The following is a 21,886-nucleotide window of genomic DNA, read 5'->3' as shown; positions in this document are numbered from 1 at the left end:
TCCTGTCCCAAAATAGAGTTTAAATAACAAATGTTTGGTTCCTATCATCCTGTAAGTAGGGTTTTTCCTTCATTGCCATTTCCTTCCAGTCTATGTAGGCAAAGTAGGCAAACAAATCTTTCTTAAACTAGGCTAATATTGATGAGGGAACAATAAGTAAATTAGTCAGAAAAGAATATTTAGTATGTCTTCAAGATACTGGCAGTATATACCAACATGATATTTTCATTTCAGTATTAAAGCACTACTTGGTTTTAGATGTTTATACACAATGTGCTGCCTAATAGGCCTCTAAATGCAAAGTATTTGCCACAGAAAGCCTTATTCTCTAGGTTTAATTTAAATTTTTTTTTTTTTTTTTTTTTTGTAATCTTAGTTTGTAAAATCCAATTAGCTGTAACAGAACCCTACAAACTCCACAGTTTTAGCTACCAGCAAGCCAGGCGCCTTGGGTCTAAAACTCTCTGCTCAGTCCATATTCCTCAAAAGTTAACCCGAGTTCCTTTGACTATTAGAAAATTGTATTTGTCCTGAGCTACTAATACAATCAAAGGAAAGATAAGCATGAACAGGGGAAGCAAGACTTTAAATACTGAAAATGCAAAACTGAATTAAAACCTCTAAGATAAGAAATCAGCTCAAGTATGATGCACATATACTCAACAGCATGAACTTCAGTGTTGGCTTAGAAAGAGCCTTCTGACAGTGTCTTAGATTGTGATGACTGTTGAATTGCTACAGCCTTTTAGATTGGTAAATTCTATAAGAATAAGCAGAAATTTTCCAAGTTGTGCTGCTTAACAATTAGGAATATACAGGCCAATTTAAATCCAGCTTCCATGAATACTAAAACTGGGACTTGTCTTATTGTGTTCAAAGACTTCTCAAACCATCAGACACAGGCATCTCTTCAGAAACTAAAAATCTGACTTTTTGCTATTGTAACAATCTAAAATAAATACCCAAACATCTGGTGTGTGGTTTTGGGGTTCAGGGGCACACATTTAAATTACTCTCTCTTTTTTGTTCTAACACTAGCCAGAAAGGAAGATATGAGATTCAGGTTCAGGCACTTGAGGATGTTTACATGTAGCTGGAACCAAGTAATAGGAAACTACTCCATTATCCTTGCCTCACTAAAAACAGTTAACAAAGTTTTTATGTCCCCAAAGAAAACAAACAAGAACATCGACAAAATCCACATTAAAAGCTGACAAATAAAGGTTGTTTCAGTGGTTGCTCAAGAACTATTCATTTGCTTGTGGGTCTTATTAAGCTTTTCTTCCCTGAAGGCCCACCCAATAAAGTAATGTAGCTAACTCTTAACTGTTTCTGCAGCAGAGAAATTTCCAGTCCCTATTAACAACCAAACCACAGGTTTTCTCTAGAACTCTAAACAAACTATTTCAACTCTTGGAAATGGGGGTGGTATTAATAGAATGAGATGTATAAAAGCCTTCTTTAAAATAAGTGAAAAAAAAGAATCTGTGAGAGCCATCTTCGATATGACCCCCAATTATCCCCACCTCCTAGAATCATATGCCCTTGTAGAGCCATCTCTTATCATACCAGGGTTGGTCTATGTGACCAACAGAATGTGGGAGAAGTGATGATTATAACAGATTGTAGCTTCTGTTTGTTTGTTTATTTGTTTATGTATTTATTTATGTATTTATTTATTATTTATTTATTTATTAGTAGCTTCTGTTTTAGACTCTGTTTTTCCCTTTTCATGTATCATTCTCACTGGTGGAAGGGAAAGCCAGTGGCCATATTGTGGGCCTATGTGGTAAGAGAATGAAGACCCAGTCAATAGTCAACAAGGAGCTGAAGTCTGCTAACCACCACATAGGTGACCTTGAAAGATCTCTGAGTTGAACTTTCAGTTGATGGGCAGCTTGACTATAACCTCATGAGAGGTCTTGAGCCAGAACTCCCAGGTAAATTTAAGCTGCCCCTCAATTTCTGACCCACAGATATTATGAGATGATAAATGTTTGTTAAATGTGTTAATCTACTAAATTTTGGGATAATTTGTTGTTATACAACCTTAGGTAACTAATGTAAAATCCAAAAGACAGAGAGAGTTCCTGCAACAAGCAGAAGATTGCTCCAAGAAGTCAAAGAGTGAAGAATTTAGCAGAAAGTTACATAAAGCTCTGAGGTCACTTCCTAATAACATTATATACAGTATTCTCCATTAGTACAAGAAATGCATTCATGGCAGTAGATGAGAGAATGGGTACAACTCAGATTTATAGAAAACTGATAAAAAACAAAACAAAATTGAAAGGATTAAAACACTTGATTCTCCTGCAGGAACAGCTTCCTGTTTTGATTACAAAGGAGCCCTGCTTAAAATAACTATCATAAAGGACACTTGCTGCCTAAGAAGCCAATGGCAGGAAGCTACAATAAAGAACACTGAAGGTGGCCTGACAGAAGAGGATTCCTCCTGGAAGTGGATCAGAGAAAGGCTAAAAGAAGAGCTGTCCTAGGAAATGAGTGGGATGTAAAGTGAAGAAAGCACAACAAGCAAGGAACAGGTATTCAAACCTCTTAGCCAGGGTTCTTCCCGGGGTATGTGACACCGCCCACCCCACTCCCTCTCCCCCCAACTCTGGGAGTACTAAGCAGACTTAGTGGCAGTGGCAGGATACCTTTCCTCTCCTGGTCAGTAGTGTGGTCCACTGGGAGAATTAAAGTTAATGAATGAGGAGAACTGGTGCTATAAAATTCAAATATTTTATCTTGACGCATTGTTAACTGTAAAGTTGTCTTAAAGGGACATACCAAAAAAATTAAGCATACTACATCTACCTTCTTCCACTTAATACTGGGTTGAAATTACTGCCGTATACAAGGCAAACGTATCAGACAAACAATGCGTCAAAATGCAACCCAGTCAAACTGAGATACAGACCGAACTACAGAAATTGCCACAGTTAGATCTGTGGTCTAGCCAGCGTTTTATGGTCAGCAGGGGCCCCAAGAGAATCTATCATGAGAGGATAGGCATGTTTTCATTGACATCAAATCCTATTGCCTGACTCAAACCATCCAACTACTCAGCTTTTTTTCTGACTTACAGCTTCTATTTTCCTAGGGACTAGGAAACAGATAGCCAAGTTGATAAATATGTGTCTGTTAGCAGAATCAAACAGGCAAAGCATAGAGTCTATTGAGGAATGTTGTGAAGGGATATTGAATCGGAGAATCCTGTACAAATGAGATTTTATCATTGTCAATTAGGTGAGGAGTGGGGGTCCAAGGGCAAAAAACAAAGGCTACATAGGCTGGTAATTTCTTCATAGGTTTTTTTTTTTTTCTGCCTACATTGGTTTTAAATCACTATTTCTATTCAACATCTTCCTGGAGGTCCCAGCTAGAGCATTAGGGAAGACATGAAATAAAAGGAAGAAATAGAAACTAACATTATTTGCATTTGTGATGATTGATGAAATACACAGTAAATCCAGAAGTATCTATAGATAAAATTAACAAGTCAATTTGGCAAGTTTGCTGGATATGGGTCGATACAGTTTTCCCGTATCGTAGCAACAACAAAAATCAGAAAATAAAAAATTAAAAACATCATTTACAATAACATACATACATAAAGATCAAATAACTAGGAATATATCTAAAGAAGAAATATACAAAAGCTCATCATTGAAAACCATTAGAACACTTAAAATAATTGTTAAGACTTAAATAAATGACTCTGGTCATAAATTAGGAGATATGATAATATCAAACTGTCAATTCTCCCCAAAATGATTTACAGATTCAATGCAATGAGTCAAAGTGTCGGGAGATTTTATTTATTTACTTATTTATTGGTGGAAATTGACAAGCTGATTCTAAAATTTATATGGATATTTGAAGGACCTACAGTAGCAAAGGCAATCCTGAAGAACAAGCTGGAGGACTTATATTAAACTAGCTATCCAGACTGTCTATGACATGGTCATTCTCGAAACTGTATGATGTCACCACCAGAAATTTCATCCCGGACCCAAAGTACCCAATTCACTTCTCACATGTTAGCTAGTTTAATTCATTTTCCCTCTAAGTATTTTTCTGTGATCTCCATAACCTAAACAGTTACAGTATTGGTTTAAGTCATATCTTAAAAGCTAATGTATAATGGCATCTTACATACCTCATAAACAATCATTAAATCCGTGTTAATTCTTTGTTTTTCTAGCTAACTTTTAAATCTTTTCTATGAAATAAGAAACAGCTTGAGATTAAGTTTAATGTAGCTTCTCTAATAAATATTGCTTTTTTAAAAAATAGAGAATGCTTCTTATTCTGGAAAACTGTAAGGACTGGTTATAATACAAGTCCTTTCCTAAGATAATTTTTGAGGAGAATATCTTACTAGATGTTAACTGGACAGATATGATACATTATGTACTTGAAAAAAATGGACATTTGCCCGATTCTTTGCAGAGAAACATCCAAGGATGCAAAATTGAATAAATCAGACATTTTTATCTATAGCTGAAAGGCAGGGAAAAAGGAGACCAAAACTTTGGCCACATATATATATTTTTTAAATCTCCCAACGCAACTAATATCACAGAAAGGAAAAGTGCAATTCAGAATACACTAGTAACATGCAGAAAACATAGGCAGCACTGCTTTTATGAAGTAATTCCCATATTTTATGGGTAAGTGACCAAAACCATAAATATTCCTCCTCTAACGTGGATCAACTATAAATCTCACCAGGCTTTTAAACTCCATTATTATTTGTTCTGTTTAACTGCCAATTCAGACCCCACAAATACAAAGACAACTGTTCACAGACCAGCGTTTCTGGGCCTACTCCAGAGACAGCGTTCGATACACTGGAGGGTTCTGCCTGTTTTGAAGCTTGTGGCCTGAAATTACTTTTCTTCCTGGCAGTAATTCCAAGTCCAGCAATATTTTTAACATTAAAAATAACTCCCTCACTACATTCCTTGAAATTTCTACAATAACTGTTCTATTTTATACTCTAATTTTAAATAATTCATTTTGTAATGAGAAACTTTGTTAATAAGCTAGCTCTATTTGAACTTTGCATAAAAACCTGTCACAAACCCTTTTGTAGGAATTTTCCTTTTGGATTAGCTGAGTTGATAAACATCAATTTCAAGATACCTTATAATTATCTTACTAAAATCTGGAGGAGACTCATTCACAGTAAAGTCAAGGGCATCTTAACAATATTAGAACTAGCTTAGACTCCACAGGCCTCTAATGACAATCACAGCCAAAATCACCATCAAGAAACAAGTATTTATCCTAATTTTTTTTGTATTTATCCTAATTATTTATTCATCTGTATGACCTAGGTAATATCATAACCACTCAAATCTGCTTAATCATGTTATTATTTAGAGTTTGTTCTGTGAATCATGGATTAAGAAAAAATAACCAGGGGCATCTGTCTGGCTCAGTCAGAAGAGCATGTGACTCTTGATCTTGGGGTCTTGAGTTCCAGCCCCACATCGGGTGCAGAAATTACTTAAATAAATAAGAACTTAAAACAAACAAACAAGTAAATAAATAAATGTTGCCATGAAAAACTGCATGTTCCCACATAGCTCGTAAGCTGTTTGAATGAGTGCTTGAATTTTTCAGAGTTATCTTTTAATAGCTAATATGATCACAGACATTATTGGAAATATGCTAATGGATATACGTATAAACATGAAGTACTGCATAACTATGGGAAGTCTCCTTTGGCATCAATCCCTCTAAATGTATTTGTAGAAATTTCCAAATATACCGTCTCAATCCTAAACGCAGTTTTCAAAGTAAGCAAACTAGATAACCTTATTTTATTGTCTGCCTTGGACAAAAAGACATAAGCTCAGATGCTTCAGCCCACAGCACAAAGGGAGTGTTCTAAGAATAAAAAGGGGGAAATTAAAAAAAAAGGGGGGGGGATTCAGGAGGACCTAGGCCTTATATTTTAGAAAGAAGAAGAAGAAAAATACCTCAGTTCTTCACCGTCACTCAACTTTGCCAGTGATTCCATTCTTGATAGACTCACTTACCTACGGCACTTTTTAAAAATTCAGATTTTTGAAAATGATAGTCTGAACATGTGTTTATCTTTAAACTTCCTCTCCAAATCCTACTAAAATGACAATTAAGAAATTAAAAAAGCATAAACCCTTATGAAACAGAAAGTGAGTGGGGCGGAAGTAACAAACATTTAGGTTATGGAAAGGAGAAATCTTAATATCTTAAGGGTAGTTATTCATAAAATCCTATAAAGACTCAGGAATTGGAGGTATCCCTGAAATATCAATGAGGAAGGATACTAAACAGAAAAATGTTAAAGTCTGTGGAAGAAACAATTAGAGTTTAAGATCCGTAACCCTACTCCATATAGCAAAAACACTCCCCCTCTCCAGTTGCACAGAAGATGGGAAGTTTACTCTCTGGAGTAAATGAACCAGGAAGGTTCCTAGCACAGTGGGAGCAGGGGTGAAGCATCATACTGGACATAAGAGATTATATGAAAGTCCATTCTTTTGTTGATAAAGTATAAAGTGCACTGTGCTTAGCAAGAGAAGGAAAAACAGGGAAGACGTTTATATTTATTCCATGAAGCATATCACAAATTATGGTCCGTCCACCACATTCATCAACCTCTATTCTAGAAAGAGCTTATGGAAATGACAGAACGTCTAATAAATCTCTTAACTATAGAAAATTTCAATTCCCTACTAAAGTCATATTTGTTAAAGCAAGTTTTGGCAAGCTATGTAGCAGCACAGTATGATGAATGGAAACCCTGTATGAGTCTGGGACAAAGAGACCCACAACATTCTAACTGGGTACCAACAGAAATGTTCACATTTGATTGTCTAGTCCTAAAATTCCCCTTCTTTCCCTATCATCACTACCTCCACGATTATTTCTTTAAAAAGAATAATCTAAATTACATTTTAATTGTATATCTACCAAAGAAAATGTGTGAGAAAAACAAATTATGACATAAAGCTCTTCCAGAGTACAAAGATCTACCCCTGCAGTATTTAGACAGCTTGGATTTTTTAACTGGTCCAATAACTTTCTATGCTATAAATATTGAAAGATTTTACAACAGTCTGGGTCAGAAGGAAAAAAGAACACCAGAACCCATACATAAAGCATGCCATCATAAATCTGGAGAAATTTATAATATCATTAAAGCATTAATATTGTGTGTTATTCTAGCTGAAACTCTGTACTATTTGTAAAAGAAATCCTCTTGATAAAATGCATCAATGTCGAGTTATTATTTACTCACTGGATGTATTTACTGGTGGAGTCATATGCGCCACTGCTCCTAGGGCTACCCAACACTATCCCTCCATATTTAACTTTTTTTGCCATTGACTCCTACCACCAAGCCTGAGAGCTCCAGATCAAGGTCACAGACCTTCTCCCTCAGCCACATCATAACGGTCCAACTTGGCTTCTTTATGTTGTCCTTCTGCCACCTTCACAGCAACAGCTCGGCAAATGGCCCCAAACTTCCTGTCCAGAGAGCGAACCCCTGCCTCTCTGGTATACCTGTCATCAAAGGAAAGTATTTTATTTTTGGCTAAATACCACCTGTAAAAATAGACAGAAATAATATAACATTTACACTAATGAAACAGTATACATTTAAAAGTTCATTATATTTTCTTAAGTAGTAACTTCCTTGCATTTAAAAAATTCCTCCTTAAACTACTGTTATTTTTTTAAAATACTCAGATATATTTTCAGCTATAACCTTCCCCTTTATAGGGACTTTTATCTTCAACTATTATCCTATACTTAAAAATGAATCCTTGTTTCTTTAATTTATACTGCCAAAGTAAATTTGGCAGCACGTAAAACATCATTTACTCCTTGATGATACATGTAAGAGCTTTCTTATGCAAAATTTGTCAATTTAAGAAAAATCTAGATGAATTTATTACACTTGAAATATAGCTGAAAGAAACAGAAAAATAAAACTTTTTTCCCAACTAAAGCAAAAATTAATCTTAGACAGAAATTTAGTTTTCACTAGGAACTGTGCTTGTCACCTCTATTCAGTGTATTTTCTTTGAGACTTCTAAAGAAGGGAAATATGCTGATACAAGCATAGTCAATTTGTGGAGATTCTAAATGTGGTTAAGCAGAGCTTTCTTAAAAAAACTTAAGTTAGACTCAAATTCTATAAGCCTCTTCACAAACCATTATATAACACAACCATATTTGGTCACCCAGCTTTGGATAGATTTGAATGGGTAGCATCAGGTAGAGAATATAGATGTACCTGAAAAACTGGATTTGATTAGACAGACACATATTCTAGACTTTAGGGAATCAGATTTCAAAAGTTCTGAGAAAAGACAAATAAAAACTCTTGGCAAAACACTCTAAAGTAAAACTCATTTCAATCCAAAGGATAGGAGGCAATCAGCATAAAGTCCATTATTACACAACTGCATATACTTTCAGTAAGGAAGAAAACAGAGAGGCATGTTAAAAATAAATGAACTAACATGTAAAAACAAAAGCAAAAACCCAGTGTAGCTTCCTAGACAACTCGCTGATGGGCTCAGATTAAAGGGTCTGGACAAAAGATGAAAGAACAGAGATTGAGGAAGTTTACAGGGGAAAGACATGAATGTGCAGAAATGGTACCAGGAAGTTCGGGAGAAACTTCCAGAAATAATAACATCTACAACAACATAAATGAAATACTGTTTGTTTGTTTAAAGTGGTCAATAATGAGTCAGGAGCTAATGTAGATACCAACATTAACAGCTGAAAGAAACTAGACACAACAACCCTTTTTTAGTATTTTAAAATCAAAAAGGGGAGAATCACCAGTATTCAATAAAAAGTGGCGGATGTTTCCTATATGAACATGAAGATACTATATATGCCAATTTCCAGAGGACCTAAAACTAATGATAATCCAGATGAAAATGAAGTCCATTTGCTGCAATGGTAGCTGGAACCAATAAAATATATGTAATTGCAAACTTCTACATTTGGGTTTTATAAAATTCAATGCTGCCCTATAAGTACAGAATGAGACCAAACTCAGCAGAAATTTGTATGAAAAACAACTGAAGATGTTCAGTATCTGTAGGCACAACAGGCAAGAGAATAACCTAAAAAAGCTAAGAGTCATGAGATACAGTCATAAAAAAACATAATCAAAATAGGAAAGCTGGTGGTCTTACACCATCAATTCCTCAGGCCACTTGTGAAATATTGAGTTCCACTCTGGCTGTTTCATTTTAAAAGGGACACTGGTTTCACAGGCAGCACTCAGAGATGACTAATTAGAAAGGTGAAAGTCTTGAGAGTGGGTAACGAGGAATGGTAAAGAGAACAGAATGTTTAGCTTGAAAAAGAACATTTATAGGAAGTGGATCTGACTTTTTTTTTAATGCCAGAAGGGCTATACAAGGGAGGGATTTACCTTTAGATTCCAGATGCTCCTATAGGGCAGAACTAGAAAAATTACAGGGAGGTGAAAATAAAGATTATTTTGTAACAATTATTTACTTACCTATTTGTAGACCGCAGTGAGCCCTCTAGCACTGGAGGAACTCAACAGGCTAGTTATGGGGACACACACACACACACTAGATGAGATCTAAGAACACCCTCCCCCCGAACATTAGGAATCCAGGACTATGACACACAAAAAGATGAAAAACACATCAAAAGATGAAAAACTATAATCTAATCTCGGTAAATTACTAAATAGCCAACACTGCTTGGAGTAGCAAATACCTGTACTGTTTTTAAAAATATTGAAACTGTTCAGAGACATTTCCTAATGTCCATAAGCTTTTAATATTTGATGTTTTGAGCTAACATATATATTAAAAAGAAATAGTTCCCCAAGCAACAACTGGGAAATACAAATAATGATTACTTTTCAAAGTCAGTATTATTTCGATCCAGATATTTTTTTCCTCTCACTCATATTTTACAGATGGGGAAGCTATCAAAAAGGTTAAGTGATTTGTTGAAAGTTACCCAAAGGCATTGGGGTGTTATCTGGAATAATATTATTGTTGGAAGACTTCGGCATATAAATCACCTAATTTATTTCTCCTAGCATTATCCAGGCAATGAATCACAAGTTAAGAAAAGGAACTCCCAGGTCAGATGTAGTCTTACTGTTTTATGTATAAATTTAAATAGACTTCCAAATAGACTTCCATAAGAAGGCTGGCTTAGATCAAAAAGCGGTCTGACTGGCCAAACTCTAAGTCAAAGATCAAAATGGAGAGATACTTTGCTTCTCCTGAAAAACAGCAGTTACTGTGAGAGGGCCGCATGAGGAGCATTTGGCAGCCTGACACAATTCGCCAGATGATGCAATGGATCTGTAACACTGAGCCAGGAAAACTGTAAGAGGCTGTTGCAGATATAAATTCTCAACAGGGTATATTTTCCATTCAAACATGCAATCTATAAATCAGACGAAGCAATACTCTACTCAGATAATTTACATCCTGCTTGCTACAGGCTTAAGGACTTGGTAGCTAACTCAGGAAAGCACCCTCTATTGTTCCAGTGTTAATTCTGAAGATGAAAATTGTTAAGGATATTTAAAATCTCTCAAAGAGAAGAAAATCTGAGTGCCTTAAGACAGGTGTTTGAAAGTAGCAATGCACTTCTTAAGAGAATTTAACTTTTAACATCCTGGGGCATATGGGGTGTCTCAATATTTTCCTTGTTTTTGGTTCTCAATTTATCAAATGAATCCTGTGCACTGCTCTAGTGAAAAAGCTAAAATTCTGGCTCAGCTAAAGTTCTCAGCTATGAAGACACTCTAAGCTCTTTCTGTCTGAATTTCTGCATAATATTGAGCCCTGTGTAGATCAAGTTATGGAGGGACACCTGGGTGGCTCAGTGGTTGAGCATTTGCCTTCAGCTCAGGGTGTGATCCTGGAGTCCTGGGATGGAGTCCCACATCAGGCTCCCTGCATGGAGCCTGCTTCTCCCTTCTCCCTATGTCTCTGCCTCTCTCTCTGTGTCTCTCATGAATAAATAAATAAAATCTTTTAAAAATTTTTTGAAAAAGATCAAGTTATGGAAATACTTGCTGGGATTCTGGTGGAGAGAAAGGAATGGTTGCTATGAGTTGCCAGTAAAATTGTCCCTTTTTTCTTTTTATACTCAAACAATGAGAGGCCTCAGGACAATTGACTAACCTGGTGATGATGTCAAGAGTAGTAACCTGTGGGATCTGAATCTGCTGAGGAGTCAGTCCATGCTGTTCCAGTTGCTTTGGGATCAAGTGCCTGTGAGCAATCTCAATTTTCTCCTCTTGTGTATACCCTAGGGAAAAAAGTGATCTTATTTTGTAATTATTCACACAGCTTCCATAGTGCCACATTTTTTAAAAAAAAATGAATCAAATGCAGATTTAATGGATCTTGGACTTAGAATGAATTTATTAAGTGTTACTTCAACTAAGATTATAATCAGAATAAAAAATTTAATATCCAATTAAACTGTTAAAATTTCCAATTTGTCCGCAAACAAAAAAAGCATTTACTAAGCACAGCTTTGAAAGTCTCTTGATTAAATAATATCTCTCTTAAAGAAGAGGAAAACTCTTAATCAAATGTCTAAGATAATTCTCTCAACTCAAATGTGAGTTTTATTATTTAATAGGCAAATAATACATCTCTTCTCTTTAGCATGATTTGATACCTAACTGCAACAACTTAAAACAGCAAGTAAGTGGAATCCCAGGGCAAGAGCTGCAAGGGAGCTATTTGCAGAACTCTGGCTATAAATTTAAGTAACAAAACAGAAACTAAGATGTCCTCCTAGAAATTTTTTCCCCTCTACATGTTGGAATTATACATATCATTTATATAGTTAAAATACTTTATGTTATTTATTTAAAAACCTCATGAGTATAGATTACTTTGTCTTTAAATCCCGTAGGACAAAATTTTCCCTAAACAAAAGGCCCCCTTTCCATTCAACAAGCAAAAATAAAAAAGGTGAACTGATAAGACAGCTTTTAAGTAGATAAAGGAAATAAAAATGCCAAAAAAGTAGAAGACAGGATAACCAAACCTACAGGAAGAGACTGGCATCATATGTCCACCCATGTATGGTTGTCCTGATTATTTCACTTCATGTCAGTGTGTTTTATAGATTCTCTGCCTTAATTGGAAATTTCCAGGCAATTAGGTCTCTTATTTAGTCTTTTTTTTTTTTAAGATTTTATTTATTTGAGAGAGCGAGAGAGAGAGAGAGAGAGAGAGCACACAAGTAGGGAGGAGGGGCAGAGAGAGAAGCAGACTCCCACTGAGCAGGGAGCCCAATGCAGAACTTGATCCCAGGATTGTGAGCTGAGCTGAAGGCAGACACTTAACTGACTCAACCACCCCACTGCCCCTATTTTAGTCTTATAAATATGCACAAAGCAATTTTTAACTCTATCATATTTTTAAAATAAGTATTAAAAACTAAAAGGCTTACAGATAACTAAGAAATGCAATAATCACTCACTTGATAGTAAAAATTTATTTCAGGTTAATATGAAATACCTATTTAGTTCATATTTAGAATCAAAAAATATATTGATTCTTCCTATTTTTCATTATAACAAATACCCACTTACGTTTCATCTCTTCTAGGGAAAAATAATTTTAAGTAATTAAAAGAAGGAAAATAATCATAAACAGGTTTATTTAGTGTTAGTAACTAAAGGACTTTATTTTACACACTCCAGTGAAGGAGAAAACATGGTTAAAAAAAAAATAGGGAAAAAAATAGGGAACTACTTGACAGAAATAACTAAAAAGAAGACATAGTAAAAAGTTTAAAATCTTATAGACAAGAAGGTAAACTGACCATGTAAAGATCTATTTTTGGTTTGAAGATACTCATTTTGAAAAAAAAATTTTTATATATTTGTTTAAAAATGGTTTCAAAGAAGAATGTCTTATTTTCTAAGACACTGGAAAACATTTTTTTTTAATGCTAAGAATGTCTTAATGCTAAATTAAGTCTGAAATTGTTATGCAAACTTTATTCTTGGTGACTTACAGAACACATACATAATCCTGTATGTCATGGCTAAAACAAAGTTTTGTTGTTCCAGACTTTGAATTTACATAAAAGCTGGTTTTTAACAGACTTAGAAGTTTGAAGATCATATACTGGCAAATCAATTTTTTATTTAAACTCCACTGCAGAACTTAAGAGTTTTGCTTAGAAAGGCAAAATATATCAAATAATGATTTTATTTATGAATAAGGTACCTGGGACCTGAATGATCTCCATTCTGTCCAACAAGGCAGGTGGAATAGTCGCAGTGGTGTTGGCAGTAGCTATAAAAAGAACTTGGGAAAGGTCAAAGGCCACATTTAGATAATGGTCTGTGAAGTTATGGTTTTGTTCGGGATCCAACACCTGTGAGAGAACATAAAAATTTAAATAAATTCAGCAATTCCAATAGAAAGCTAAAACACAAACACATATGATGTATTAGCAAGGTTGATATTTCTGTTCAATACAGTTAGTTTGAGAAAAACGGGGATAACACTAAAACCCAAGCACCATTCTTTACATTCCCTGCATTCTAAATACTTAAAAAGAAAAAAAGTTCAATGTCAAAATTTTTGAAAAAATATGAAAGTACAAAGAAGCAAAAATTACTCCTTTAAGCTCTGTTCTTAAGTCTATTTACTAATGACTGATTTGGTGGTCATAAATAAGTTACCAATCCTACAGAACCAGTTTCTCTCTTGGTAACACATCCTCTCTTAACTGCTTTGGGAACATAAAGTAGATGTATAGAGTATTTTCAAATTCTTAGGTAAGACAAAATAATTAGTACACGTCTCAAACATTATCAGTAAATCTGGTTATAAAGTCTTTAACTGAAAAGAGATTCCAAACAAAAGTAAACAAGTAAAAATTACTAGGCTACTATATTCTGATACAGCACAAGGAAAAATTCACTTTTAAGAGACATTAAAAACAAAACTTTTTTTTTTTTAAGATTTTACTTATTTATTCATGAGAGACACACAGAGAGAGAGAGGCAGAGACATAGGCAGGAGAAGCAGGCTCCCCTGCAGGGAGCCTGATGAGGAACTTGATCCCAGGACCTTGGGATCAAGACCTGAGCCAAAGGCAGATGCTCAACCACTGAGCCACCAAGGTGCTCCCCCAATTTTTGTTTTTAATGAGCAAAATATCAGTATCTCTTAAAATATTTTAACTGGGAAATTATTTAATTCATAAATTAAATTCTTAAAATGCTGAATTAGATATGAGAAAATATATATTCTTTAGGTTACTACTCAAATGCTCCAAGTCACAGGCACTCATTGTGGAGAGGTCTACACAGGACTTGGTGTCTTCTACATGTTCTTAATATTTAACATATTATATTATCACCTTTAATTATAGTAGATTAGTATAAATATTAAACAAAGTTGACATACATATTCAAAAAGGAAGTAAATGGACTAAAATATTTACCAATGATCATTTTTACTACAGCACAAGTTTTTCCTTGCTTCTGATTCCCTTTCTAAGCTTTAATTATTGCTAAATATTTCGATAAGTTAGTCTTAAATTAAAGCCTTTTACAGAGAATCTTGAATTTGGTAAACATTCATTACTGGAAACTCAGTGCTTATCTAGAACACAATTTTCAGAAAGTTCTACTATTCATATTTTCACAAGACTTAATAATGTTTAACCTTATAAAATAAGGTACTTTTGAGACATCAAAGACCATACTAATTATGCCCAGTACAGAACTGGTTAAGAGTAATCTTACTGTGTACCAATTATCTGAAACTTTTAATCAATGTATGGAAAATAGGACAATCTTAGTTAAATCTATTAAATAAAAACCTATTCTTTAATGGCTCTAATTAAATCCAGTATATAGGGCAGCCCGGGTGGCTCAGCAGTTTAGCGCCGCCTTCAGTCCAGGGTGTGATCCTGGAGACTTGGGATCTAGTCCCACATTGGGCTCCCTGCATGGAGCCTGCTTCTCCCTCTGCCTGTGTCTCTGCTTCTCTCTCTCTCTCTCTCTCTCTCTCTTTGTGTGTGTGTGTCTCTCATGAATAAATAAATAAAATCTTAAAAAAATAATAAATAAAATCCAATATATACATGTTGGATAAGTTTTAGAAATGGCTGTGAGACCTGTCCAAGTAATTTTTTTCTCTTAAAATGAAAAGACAATGGAGTTTAAAGAAAGTAGGGAAATTAATAAATGAATGTTTCTCAAGTATGAACGAGGTCTTTTAAGAAATGTATTACAGGACATTTGGGTTATAAGAAGAGAAAGCCAGTGATGCCCAATTTGTTTGCCTCTGTTATCTAGGAAAACACAAAAAAGAATATTAGACATTTATCAAACACTTCTTGGACTTCTGGTTAAGATCAAGTACACAAATACTGATCAGTAGCCAGATAAATAGCATTTCTAGTAATCACCATTCAAATGACACCTTAAAGTAAACTGGTGAGTCCATGGAGAGATAAAAATCACAGTAAGAACTTTTTTTTAAAGGATTTTATTTATTTGAGAGAGAGAGAGTATGAGAGAGCATAAGAGGGCGGAGGGGCAGAAGGAGAGGGAGAAGAAGACTCCCCGCAAAGCAGGAAGCCCTATGCCCTGAGATCATGACCTGAGCTAAAGGCAGACGCTTAACTGCTTAACCCACTGAACCATCCAGATGCCCCACAGTAAGAACTTCATAGCTACCAAATCTCTGCTTTTTTCCCGGAACTTTAGAGCCAGGGCTTCGATGGACTAACTCAGCTACAAACAGAAGTTGTTTTCAAGATCAGTTAGAGCTATTTTTTTCTCTCTTCTCAATCAAATGTTTTTCTAAATCCATGCTAGGACTGTAATTCCTACCTACACAGTCCGACTGGAAATGGAAATAGCCATGATATAACACTTTATTCTTAGGATCATGAAATCAGAGGTGAAATAAACTATGGAGAGGCATGTATGCTGAGAATTGTTTTTCAATAACAATTTCTGGCAAGAGAACTACAGATGTTTGAAGGCAATCCAGGAGTACACTCTACTCATTAGAGATGACTAGGTAACTATCATCTTTAAGTATGACAATATGGTTATTTTTTTTTAAAGTCTGTATTTTTTAGAGACAGATACTAAATATTTATGAAAAGAATGTCTAAAATTTGATTTAAAATAAACAGAAGCTGGGTAGTGGAGAATGGATAGGAATAGATGAAACAAAATTGGCCAGGAGATGATAATTGTTAAGCATGAATGATGAGTTTATATGGTTCACTGTACTATTTTTTCTTTACCTTTGTTATGTTTGAAATTTTCCACAACAAAAAGTAAAAAATAAACGAAGTAAAATAAAATAATTAAAACCAACTCTGGAAGTCACACACAATACTATAGAAATCAAGTAACTGATAAGGACAAACTTGGAAAAAAATGTCCAGAACATTTTAGTAAAAGGCATTAAAGCCACATAAGGGATAGATATATAAAAAATAAAGATACCTAATTCATAGTTAATTGATATAACTACAGAAAAATCTCAACAAATGTAAAATACAGTATAATTAGAGAAATAATCAAGAAAATATTCTGGAAGATCCAACATTATATACTGAAAAACCTTATTAGATTACTCTTATGCAATAATAAATGATAGACTATTATTGAAACATAATTTTCAAGCAAAATTATGAGTAGTTTAAAATATTTTAAAACCTTAAAACAGAATATATGTAACACACATAAGACACAAAGCAAAACAAATGAACACCCATGAACCCACTACCCAATTATGATGAATTAATACCCATTTTATTTTGTGTTTAGGCTAGTGGTCACAACAGTGAAACATCAAAATGACCTACCAAAGTGCAAGCAGATACTATATATATATATATATATTCTTTACCCAAAAAACAGAAAGAAATCCAGTTAAATCCAGAAAGAAGTTCCTCTTTAAAATATTTCATGTATAAAATGGAAGAAATACCCTCAACTTGCAGCATGCAACACATCAGGAGATATCCTAGGAGAAGAGTGGTGCCCTCACTTACCTGCTTGCACTGGAATTACAGTATACTGTAGTTCATGTCAGCCTGATTGTTTTTATTGATTAGAAATGAATGAATAAATGGAATAGTTTTAAAGGATTCTTGCAAAATATTATTAAACAGAGGCAAAGATGTAAACAAGAAAATGACAGAGACATTTTTATTTCTTGAATAAGCTTTGAGAGCCACATTATGATATAAAAACAATAATATAACTAGAATACATTTTTTCATTAAAAACATACTTATCTTTTAAAATTCAATGTTATATAAGTATATAATACTAGTACAATGGCACATACATGTTATACGTATATTATATATATATACTCTGTTATAGATTCAACTCTATTCCCTTAATGTGACTGTATTTAGAAATAGGGTCTGAGACAAATGGGATTAAATGAGGTCATATGGGGGGGGTCATTATGACTGGTATCCTTTATAAGCAAAGACAGAGATAGACTAGGGATGCATGGGCACAGAGAAAAGACCATGTGAGGACACAGTGAGAAGGCAGCAGGCTGCAAGCCAGAGAGAGATCTCAGGAGAAATCAAACCTGCCAACACCTTGATCTTAGACTTCCAGACTCCAGAGCTGTGAAAAGATAAATTTCTGGGGTTTATTTTATTTTATTTTTTTAAGTCATCCAGTCTATGGCAGTTTATTATCACAAACATTTGTTTGTTAAAATATAGATTTGTATATAAACAGATTTTCAAAAATTTTTACTTATACAATATGTGAGCAAATGGAGATGAGTGGTGTAGACAACAAAGACATGTTAACAAATATAAAAGGCCTCAAAACATAACCTACAAACAAATCCTTGAAAAAAATAACCTGAAGATGTATTCCATCTAAACAATAGATTAATCACAATAAAAGGACCAGAAACAATGAAATCATTTAAGCACAGAATTAAAACTAAAAATATGAAGAAACACTTCTACCAGAATGGCAGTGTAAGGAATTAATGAATTAATCATTGAGTACAAGAGATTCTCCATAAGATTAATAGCTGATTTTGCCTTAGAAACCACAAGGGATGGAAAGCAGTAAAGGAAATACTGAAAATGCTAAAGGAAAAAAAAAAACCTGTCAACCAAGAATTTTATATCCAACAAAACTATCCTTCAAAAATGAAGGAGAAATAAGGTATTCCCAGATAAAAAACACTGAGAGAATTTATAACTAGCCAACTAGACAAGAAATACTAACGGCTAAAGTGAAAGGACACTAAGCTATATCTACACAAAGAAACAAAGAACACCTGTTAAAATAACTGCATTGGTAAATACAAAAGCCAGTATAAATGTATTTTTTGTTTGTAATCTGATCTTCTCTTATCTGATTCAAATGACTTCATAAAACAATAATTACAGTTGGTTCTCATTATTCATGGCTTCTGAATTTGCCAATTTGCCTAATACCTAGAATTTATTTACAACTCAAAAATTAATACTTGTGGTGCTTCTGTAGTTACCTGCAGACAAAAGAAAACACACAGCCCAAGGTGGATGTTCCCAGCTGAAGTCAAACAAGAATGATGCCGTCTTCTTGTTACAGTTGTCACATTCTAAACATGTATCCTTTTTGCATTCTATTCAATAGTGCCATGTTTTCTGCATTTCTGTGCTTTTCGTTAGTGATTTTGCTGTTTAAAAGACCCCCTAAAAGTAGTACTTAAGTGTTTTATGTGCAAGTTCATAAGACAGCAAGGCTGTGTTAGGTAAGCTTCATTTAGGCATGAGTAATAGTGTTAGCAGTCATGAGTTCTATGTTAATGAATGAACAATATATATTAAATAACCAACTTTAAACAGAAACACAAATAAAACAAGGTTATATATTGATCAACTGACAAACTGGCTGGCAAACCTATTTCTCCTTGGGGCAATAATTCAGTATTCACTAATTCAGTGTTTGCTGCAATTTTACAGAACACAGCTATGGCAATAATGACAATCAACTGTATATTACTGTGTTGATAGATTTACAGTGTATAGAGATATACTTTTTATGACAATAGCTACACAAAGAAAGAGGGAAGGGGGACTTATTGAAGCTAAATTTTTTTTGAAGCTAAATTTTTTTTGAAGCTAAATTTTTATATGTTATTTATGATGTTTAATTTTGTGTGTCGACTTGGAGAGTGTTTTCAGATGAGATTAAAATTTAAATCAGTGAACTTTGGTAGACTGCCCTCCACCTAGTGGAGGGGCTTCCTCTAATCAGTTGAAGGTCTGAAAGAACAAAGAGACTGGCCTCCTTGAGCAAGAGAAATTAAATTCTCCAGCAAACTGCCTTTGAACTTCATTTGCCCATCAGTTCCCCTGGGTCTTCAGCCTGCCAGTCCATACTGCAGATTTTGGAATTCCCAGACTCCACAACTGTATAAGCTGATTCCTTATAATAAATCTCTTCAGGTGGATGTAGACAATCCATATCTGAGTCTTATCTCTATATATCTAATAATAGGTACAGCTAGGAAAAGATCAACAAGGACATAGAAGATTTGAACTATACTACAAATCAATCAGACATAACAAACATCTAGAGAACAATCCATCCAGCAACAGCAGCAGTACACACATTCTTTTCAAGTGCACATGGAATAGTCTCCAGGACAGACCATAAGCAAGGCCATTAAATAAACACCTAAATTTCAAAGAACTGAAATCACACAAAGTACAATCTCTGATCACAATGGGATGAAATCAGAAATGAATAAGAAAAAAAAACTGGAAATTCACAAATATATGAAACTGAAACTAAATCCTAAATAACCAAAGGTCAAAAAGAAATCACAAGGGGAGTTAAAAATATTTTGAGATGAATAAAGACAAAAATGTAATTTACTAAAACTTGAGATGCAGCTAAATCAGTGCTTATAATATTCATAGCTATAAAAGCATGTATTAAAAAAATCAAATCGATAATCTAACTTTCTACCTTAAGAAAGCAGAAAAATAGCAAATTGAACTAAGGCAAGAAGAAAGAAGGACATACTAAAATTAGAGAGTACATAAACAAAAACAGTAAAGACAAAAACAGAAAATCAATACATCAAAACTTGATTCTTTGAGTAGTTCAGTAAAATTGACATTTAGCCATATTGACAAAGGAAAGCAGGGAGAACACCCAAATTACTAAAATCTGGAGGGACTCAGGCCACACTACTATCAACCTTACAGAAATAAAAAATACGTGAGTATACTGTGAATAGCTATATGCTAATAAATTCAGTAACCTAAATGAAATGGAAGGATTCCCAGGAAGATACAAACCACTGTTTATATCAAGAAGTAACAGAAAATCTAAACAGATCTTGCCATTTCTATTCAATGTCATACTGGAGGCTCTAGCCAAGGCAAGTAGGAAAAAAAAAGTGTATCCAGGTATTCAAACTGGAAAGAAATAAATGTAGCTCTATGTGTATATTACATGATTTTGCATGGGATTACATGCAAAAGCCTAACGAATCCACTGGAAAAACTAATAAACAAGTTCTGAAAGGTTACAGGATATAAGACCAATATTCAAACATCAACTGTATTTCTTACATAAACCACAAACAATGCAAAAAATGAAAAAAACAATTCAATTTACAATATTAAAAAAATAAAACATTTAAGAATAATCTTAAAAGAACTGTAAGACTTATATATTCAAAAACTAAGAAACAAAACAAAACAGAATAAACAAAACAGCATAGGAGAAGAGAGGGAAAAATATGAAAAATATGACAAAATCAGAGGGAAACAAACCATTAAGAGTTGCTAGAGGGAAGGGGGTGGGGGATGGAGTACTTGGGTGACAGATTAAGAAGAGCATGTGATGTAATGATCACTGGGTGTATATACAACTGATGAATGGCTGAACTCTGCGTCTGAAATTAAGAATACACTATATGTTAATTAACTGAATTTAAACAAAAAAAATTCTTTTAGAAACCCACAAAACATTGTTGAAATACATTAAAGAAGACCTAAATAAACAGAAAGACTCCTATGTTCATGGATTGGAAGAATTACTATTATTAATATGGTAATACTCCCTAAAATGATCTATAGATTCAATCCAATCCCTATCAAAATCCTAGTTGCCTTTTTTTGTAGAAAGTGACAAGCTAATAGTAAAATTCTTGTGGAAATATGGACCCAGGCCCCAGAATGGCTAAACAATCTTGAAAAAGGACAAATCTGGAGGATTCACACTTCCTGATTTCAAAACCTTCTGTAAAATTAATCGGGCAGCCCCGGTGGCTCAGCAGTTTAGCGCCACCTTCAGCCCAGGGTATAATCCTGAAGACCCGGGATGGAGTCCCGCGTCAGGCTCCCTGCATGGAGCCTGCTTCTCCCTCTGCCTGTGTCTCTGCCTCTCTCTCTCTCTGTGTTCCTCATGAATAAATAAATAAATCTTAAAAAAATTAAATAAAATTAAAGTAATCAAGATTGTGTGGTACTGGCATAAGGAAGGGACTATAAATCAATGGAGAATAGAACTGGGAGTCCAGAAATAAACTCTTGCATTTACAGTCAATTGAATTTTCTTTCCTTTTTTTTTAAAAAAAAGATTTTATTTATTTATTCATGAGAGACACAGAGAGAGAAAGGCAGAGACACAAGCAGAGGGAGAAGCAGGCTCCACGTAGGGAGCCCAAAGTGGGACTCGATCCCGGGACTCCAGGATGTCGTCCTGAGCCAAAGGCAGACACTCAACCGCTGAGCCACCCAGGTGACCCTCAACTGAATTTTCAACAAGAGTGCCAATACCATTCCACAGAAAAAG

General features: G+C 34.4%; 1 protein-coding gene across 1 annotated transcript in view; it reads right to left on the bottom strand.

Annotated features, from left to right (window-relative positions):
• LONP2 (lon peptidase 2, peroxisomal) overlaps positions 1–21,886 on the bottom strand; it is a 97,435-nt gene that overhangs the window by 30,626 nt on the left and 44,923 nt on the right. Inside the window, exons 9-11 of the mRNA XM_055331225.1 lie at positions 13,287–13,437; positions 11,214–11,340; positions 7,433–7,566 (exon numbers count right to left, since the gene is read on the bottom strand). Of these exons, the coding sequence (XP_055187200.1) occupies positions 7,433–7,566; positions 11,214–11,340; positions 13,287–13,437 (412 nt within the window). The remainder of the gene's footprint in view (positions 1–7,432; positions 7,567–11,213; positions 11,341–13,286; positions 13,438–21,886) is intronic.

Source organism: Nyctereutes procyonoides, unplaced genomic scaffold (assembly GCF_905146905.1).
Source record: "Nyctereutes procyonoides isolate TBG_1078 unplaced genomic scaffold, NYPRO_anot_genome, whole genome shotgun sequence".
NCBI classification, from domain to species: Eukaryota; Metazoa; Chordata; class Mammalia; order Carnivora; family Canidae; genus Nyctereutes; species Nyctereutes procyonoides.
This window is presented reverse-complemented; position numbering and strand designations above follow the sequence as displayed.